This window comes from Anarrhichthys ocellatus, unplaced genomic scaffold, assembly GCF_004355925.1.
Source record: "Anarrhichthys ocellatus isolate YVR2014 unplaced genomic scaffold, GSC_Weel_1.0 scaffold79, whole genome shotgun sequence".
In the NCBI taxonomy this organism is placed as follows: Eukaryota; Metazoa; Chordata; class Actinopteri; order Perciformes; family Anarhichadidae; genus Anarrhichthys; species Anarrhichthys ocellatus.
In genome coordinates, this window is record NW_022280109.1 from 357,461 (window position 1) to 364,726 (window position 7,266).

A 7,266-nucleotide genomic window follows, 5' to 3' on the forward strand; every position below is an offset into this window, starting at 1 on the left:
AGAGACTCACACAGTGGAACATCCATGAGAAGAACATGGAAGAACATGTACGTGATGGAAGAACATGTATGTGGGCTTATGTAAACCAAACAAAGTCCTCAGGAAGTTGGTAAATGAAGTTAATGTCCCTGAACCTATTTTACAGCTTTGACAGAAACGCATCTTAACTCAAGGGCCACTTACTACATTTCTTTAACATCTGGTGGCTGTATCGGTAGATGTGGTTTGCTCGGTTGTCATGGAAATGGTTCAGTGACAGCTGATGAACTCCACCAGATGTGATGAAGTAGTTTGTGGACCTTGAGTTAAGAAAGGTTTCTTTAATAACAAGCGTCCTATCATGTTCTTCTGCTCATGTACCCACTGTGTGTGTGACATCATGGATTATGTGATTCCACCCTTTGGCCTCAGACCTGTTCCTCCTGCCCCTCCCACACCCACATGATTGACAGTTGTCCATCACAAGCGGTCCCCTCCTCCCCTCCCATCACTCATATTAAAGCCCCATTCCCCCCTTTGTGGTCTCAGTTTCCTCCACCTGATCCCCAACTCCTCACCCTCTGGGATGGACTGCAGTGCTTACGGTAAGACAATTATTTTCATCTCAATCTTCAGTCAACTTCACATTGGTTCTGATGCATTTCTTGTTCGTTCCAATCTGCTCATTCTCTGGTAAATATTGAACTTATTAGACGTTATGGCAACATATACTTAAACCACCCTACTAAGTGTTTTTATAAGCAGTACATGGATGGTTCAGGATACACTATAATGTGGTTGTGAGCAGCTGTATATTTTATTGTTAATTATTGGATTATTTAACAATAGCTTCTCCTATGAAGCATCTGGTGTGTAAACAGATAATAAATGATTCATACTTGGCTTGAATCATATTTTATGATGATGTCCAAATCCTTCCACTGTGTTGTTAATCTTTTAATACCTGTTTATACGCATGTACAAGTCATCCACCGGCAGTTTAAAACTCTCTCTGACAGAAATATTGAGCCCAATGTCAACTTGCTCGATTTCTTGAGAGCTTTCAGAAGCATCTCATGGGCTTCATCGTCGGATACAATTGGGGCACTTGCCCTGGAGAGTGAAGAAGTATTTCTAAATAAATAAATACTTGAACTAATAAATACAATAAACTAGAGGAGCATCTCTTAAAGAGAATGTGCACTTTGATGTTGCTTGGCAGAATTTATAGATGACTTCAAAACTCCTTTTGAGCTTAAAGGGATAGTTGGACGTATTGTTGACGCCTATAAACAATATCATTCTAAATGTAGGCTACCTTGCTGTCAGACAGCCGTCGCTGACGGGGGGCTGAAGTCGTTATCTATGCTCTCTTTAAAGCCAGGCGACTCCTTTGACAGAGTGACTCAGTGTCATGTCCCGTCCTGCTCCTTCCTAATGTTTACTTGTATTTAACATTCATTATTTCCTGTTTTATTTCGTGTTACTAACCTCTCCTTCACTTCCTCATGTAAGTTGTGGGTTTTTCCCGCCTATGTGGTTGTCTGCCCTTGCCCTGATTGGATTCACTTGTGCCTGATCCCCTCCCCAGTGTCTTTAGTCTGTGTGTATCCCAGCCTCTGTGCCACTTCCTCTATGTCCCCACATGTTGCTGGTAGGTTGATTGGTAGTTTGTGTTATTCTGTGACTTTGGTGAATTTGAACTTGAATGTTAAAACGCCAAAGTCACACGTTAACACAAAGAAAGCAGACGAGGCAGCGGTAGAGCAGAGCCCCCGTGGTGAAGAGAGCATAGATGGATATAATGACTTCAGTTTCCCAATTCAGAAAAGGCTGTCTTACTGCACAGTGATAATATTCTAAATATAGTGTAAACTTTAAATTATATTGATTATTTTAGGTGTCTAAAATGTTTTTGTTGCTGCTGTTACTCTTGTCTGTTTCTAAAAACAGATACACTGTGGGCGACTGTGGCTAAGTGGATAGCAGTGCCGTCTTTCAATCAGAGGCTCCGGCTCTGCTAGTCGCATGTCGATGTGTCCTTGAGCAAGACACTTAACCACAAAATGGCTCCCGTAGTTGTGCTGTAGATCAGTGTACACTTGAATGCAGGTTTACTGCATTATTAAGATACTGAGTTACAAATACAATGGATGGGAATAGGCCTATATAGTTTGTTAAGCTTTATATAACAAATAATAACACAAAGTGTTGATGTCATCATTATGAGCCTATGTTGATCAGTTGATCAGTGAGGTAGACTGAGTATTTTGAGTTTGTACTATATGCAGTAGCTGCCATATAAAGACAATGTATATCTATCGGATAGTTGTTCAACTTTAACACCCCAAAATAATAACATTTATTGATGAGGAAAGGAGTTATAGTTGTTGACAAATTCTAAATAATATCATTTATTTCTGCATGTCTAATAAGTTTGTGGTGTGAAAATGAAATGAGGGTCCTTATATTATGTCGGTGTCCCAGAGCTGGATACCCTGGAGGTCCCTCCTCTCACCCCGACCAGTAAGGAGGTCCTCAGCCAGGCGGTGAAGGCCAGTTTTGCTGGATTTGCCCAGGAGAGAATCAACCATCACTTCCCACAGGGTACAGCCTGAGCCACATTTCATCCATCAGCACAGCTTCCATTATGGGAGGTTATAGAGCTGTGTATGGTACATTCGGAGCTGTAGAGTTATTCATATATTTGCCTATGTCCAGATCCTACCTTGTGGTCTGAGTGGGAGGTGAACTACTGGCTGGACTGGTGCCAGGCTGAGTTTGGTCTCCACTGCCTGGGTTCAGACCTGAGAGGCCTGCAGGGCAGTGAGCTGTGTGGCCTGGAGAGAGATGCCTTCCTGGGCCTCATGTCCGACTGCACTGCAGGAGAGATCCTGTGGGAGCATCTGGAGACCATGAGGAGAGGTGAAGACATCTTTCAAATAACAGACTTATTCTTCCAAGCTCACATCTTCCTTGAAATGTGCCTTGCGATTGCTTTGCTCCTTGAGCTATAACCCCACTTTGAAAAAGTACTTTATTCATAGTTTTCTTGAAAATATAGACTGTATAAAATAACCATATTCAAATTCAGTTTTAGTCAAAAGAGTTGACTGTGTGCATTTAAACAATGTCCTCAGATGGATATATATATATATATATATATATAAAGTAGTTTCTCTATCTTAGTCCTTGTCAGTGATCATGGAGTAATAACACAACATATCTTCTGTTTGAATCAGATTCTTTAGAGAATGAATATGACTGCACAGTACCATCTTACTGCCAGCTTCTAATCAACAAAGGTAATAATGTAATAATGCCTTCTTTACCCTCTGGCTGTTGTGATTAATATCCACCACTATAATTACATGTAATTGCTACATTGTTATTTGTTGTGATATTATTATGGATGATCTATGTTCCCTCAGAACGCTGCTCAGACTATGTTGAGGAGCATTCAGACAAACACAGTTACCATGTTCAGTACCATCCCAGTGAGAGGACGGACCTGCTCACTCTGCACCCTGTGACGGCGGAGCATCAGGACTACTATCTGATCAAAGCACAACATCCCAACATGGCTGCTGCTCTGGTGCATGAAACAGGAGGGAACGGAGGTGAAAACACACTTTATACATTACAACGTTCCATATGGTGCAGATTAAATGACAGTGAATCAATGCAGTGTTTTTCCTTTTAAAGTCCTTATTTCCAAAATCAGAGCATCGTGCCCCACCGGCTGCTCGTGCCCCACTAGCTAGCTAAGAGCCGCTGCAGAGCAAAACAGAGTGAATATTGGACTCATACATTCATGACAGATACACAACTCTGAATGATAGTGTCTGTATCTTCTGATTCTGTAAATATGCAACATTTTGTACATAAAAAGCAACTAACTGGTGAAGAAATTGCAACATTTAGCACTTAAACCATTTTTCAGGAGTTTCAGGAGAGAAAACAGAATATTAGAAAGAACATGACTCCAAACAGTCAGCTGGATGTGTAAATGAGCAATTGTTTGCTAACACGTTCGCTAACAGCTTTGTAAGGTGAATTTTATGTCAGTTGTTCCATTTTTAGTATGTTGCAGAGTATCTCTGTAGCCAAAGTGAAACAATTGGAATTAGCTGAATTTGTTTTCACTATTCAGATGTGTTGTGAGGATGACAATATCTACTGGACCAGACGTACATTAAGCCACAAAAAAATCATTTAGACTCGATTTTTTTAGCTCATTATTTTATGATTTCTGATTTTTGATTTTCTTTAAAAATAGATCCAGAAGACTGTACACCAGCGGTTGTAATCCAATATGGCCGCCAGGCCAGAGGCTGTTTGGCATCATCACCTGAGAGCCCTCCATCCTCATTAACCTGCTCTTTCTTGTGTTTCTACTGTTGTGTACTGACAGAGACAGACTCAGAAGTGGACATAGCTCACAGTGACGACTCGGACATTGTGGGCTCTTTATCGTGGACCACTCCGCTCCAGGATCTAGAGCCAGTGACGGAGGACACCATGTCTGGGGATGTCTTCACCTTACCACTGCCACACAAGAGCTTCAGAGAATATGTTGGCAACAAAACAGATCTGGGCAGAGCCGTGATACCAGCAGCTATCCTTGCCGGGTACACTGGTACGTTTATATATCTCGTAAGGACTTATATCAGTTGTAAATCTATGCAGCAGGTCTTCAATCTATTCTGCGCACTATGTTTCAATAGGAAGTGGTCCCATTCAGTTGTGGCAGTTTCTGCTGGAGCTTCTCACAGACCGCAGCTGTCAGTCATGTATCAGCTGGACAGGAGATGGGTGGGAGTTCAAGCTGACGGACCCCGATGAGGTACTTAACACCTGAAGATTTGAGCAATACGGGATGTAAAATAGCATCGGCCTTGCTTAACAATGAGACTAGAAGCTAGCCCATCTCTGTCAAATGATTTCAACAACTCTAAAAGGTATTTTCTCACTTTATACTGTATCTAGTTTATTATAACACATGGAGATGTTAGCTGCTGGTTTGGGTTGCAGTAGCTACTTTTCAAGTACTGCATCGCAAAACCTTGTGTAGAGGCTGTAACGTTTGTGCACTACTAGCTGACAAGAAACACTTGGAAGTAATAATAATAATAATAATAATACATTTTATTTATAGAGCGCTTTTCAGACAAGACTCTTTACATTAAAATCCTCATATCAAAAAGCTATACACTAAAAACATAAAATACACATTAAAAGCAGTTGTGAACAGGTGGGTTGTGAGTTGAACATGGAGAGGTCGGTGCAGTCTCCCATGTGTTTGGGGAGAGAGTTCCAGAGGGAGGGGGCAGCTATGGAGAAGTCTCTGGAGAACGTATAACAGTTCTGGAGTTGTTGACAGATGTGGTTTTCATCTTCTCTGCTTTCAGCTTTTGTGCTAAGCTAGGCTAGGCTAAACATACCCTTTGGCATGTTTCTTTAAAGGTGCAATGTGCAAGTTTTGGCCACATACTCCCAACAAATAGGGGGCGGTATTTCACCTCTACTACTGGGTCCATACAATCGTTATATACAGTCACCAGATAATTCAAGGCAGTCCCTCAGGATCAGACCCCCATTGCTGAGGTTTTAACTGGCTGAATTCAAGCAAAATGCTAATTATAAACTGCTAACTGAAGGTCCGTCTCCCAGAGACAAAACGTCTCATTTCTGACACTTTGGATTGAATCCAATAAACAAACTATCAAAATGTACACAGATCCTGTACCTTCAGGGCCTTTCATGTTGGACCGCAGGAAGACTGGACGCTACGGAGATTCCCTATTGCCTCTCGAGGTGGTGATACATGACAGGACGGGTCACGATCAAATCGAGTTCAATCATGCTCTTTTATTGGTCTAGCTCTTCACATTTGTGTATGCAATTTGTTTAAAATCAATAAATCAGTCCAATTCTATGTGACTCCAGCGACTGCTGTTATCATTTAACAATGCTCAAACATAGAAATCTGTTTATACAGTTTATCATCATTATATAGCTGTAATGAGTGGTGTGGTTGAGATGTAGCTCTGTCTCCAGGTGGCCCTGCTGTGGGGTCAGAGGAAGAACAAACCCAAGATGAACTACGAGAAGCTGAGTCGCGGTCTGCGATACTACTACGACAAGAACATCATCCGCAAGACGGCCGGCAAACGCTACGTCTACCGCTTTGTCTGCAACCTGCAAGGCCTGCTCGGATACGAGGCCGGGGAGCTGCACGCCATGTTGGACGTCGGTAACAAGAATCGCTAGAGACCTCAACAAACACTGGCAGCAAAGAGACACTTTTTATATGGGATCCTTCAGTTCATAACTTTCTTATCACTTTCCTTGTTCATGAGAATGGACCATCAGAGGCTCAGAAAGTGATACACAAATTTTGTGTGTGTGTGGGGGGGGATGTTGCGGTTTTCTCCGAATGTAAGTTTTGAGCCTTAATGGATGAAATGTAGTACTTTATTTTGATTGTTATCACTGTCAAACAATAAAACAAAGCAAATAAATCCACATGATTTACATGAGACTGGTGGGTTTGGTTTATCAATATGCTGTAAGCTGCTGTTGTTGTTATTTACAGTCAGAAACTAAGCAGACAGGACAGACATCTGTCTACTAGACTGCGGTGTTGAACAAAGAATCCAAGAGGTGTTTTTAACAGAGATCAGCTGGTGGCTGGACTAATGGAACCTAACTGATGTATTCAGACTCGCTCAGCCAACTCCTTCGGCCTTTCACTTCACCACAGATGTGAAGCAGGCTGTGTGTGGGTGACTGCAATAGTCGGCTCCTGCAGAGAAATCAAGCAGCCAAATCTAACATCTCCGGCCTCACAAGGCTTGTTTATTGATTTATTGCCCTCTTAATTCCTAATAGCAGGGGATCCATTTCTGCTCCTGAGGATTTAAGAATGACTCCTTTCAGTCGAGCCCTAAAGCAGGTTTATGATGTAGACTCATGTAAATAGAACACACAAGTCCTTAAGAAATGTGTCTATTGAGGTCATTTAGTGTGATGGAAAACATAACGCTTTTTGAAGTAAAACAGTCTTAGTATAGTGGAAAGAAAGTCTTAATAAAGAGCATCGGGTCCAGTGTCAGCCACTTATCAATGAGTGTAGAAAACCTAACATCATATGATAGCAGGTTGATTAAATACATTTTAAGCCACATGTATCCCATGATGCACTGAGTCAGCTCTGTGGTGCTCAAGAGGATTTAGGACTAGAACCACATGAGGCCTGCTGACATAACTCTGTTCAGTCGAAAC

General features: G+C 41.8%; 1 protein-coding gene across 1 annotated transcript; it reads left to right on the top strand.

The window, feature by feature from the left end:
• The first annotated feature begins 24 nt into the window (after positions 1-24).
• Positions 25-6,291, top strand: LOC116398178 (protein c-ets-1-B-like). Its single transcript, XM_031874259.1, has 9 exons — positions 25-47; positions 529-584; positions 2,467-2,586; positions 2,701-2,904; positions 3,222-3,284; positions 3,411-3,599; positions 4,394-4,618; positions 4,707-4,825; positions 6,040-6,291. The coding sequence occupies exons 1-9, from the start codon at positions 25-27 to the stop codon at positions 6,250-6,252; spliced, it is 1,212 nt and encodes a 403-aa protein (XP_031730119.1). The 3' UTR covers positions 6,253-6,291.
• Positions 6,292-7,266: the final 975 nt, after the last annotated feature.

What these genes read in the sequence shown, in the direction of transcription:
- LOC116398178 (XM_031874259.1), top strand. Translation starts at nt 25, where the DNA reads ATGAGAAGAACATGGAAGAACAT. An exon ending in AGAAGAACATGGAAGAACAT is followed by an intron (nt 48 to 528) that starts GTACGTGATGGA and finishes TTGTGGTCTCAG; the next exon opens with TTTCCTCCACCTGATCCCCA. An exon ending in GATGGACTGCAGTGCTTACG is followed by an intron (nt 585 to 2,466) that starts GTAAGACAATTA and finishes TCGGTGTCCCAG; the next exon opens with AGCTGGATACCCTGGAGGTC.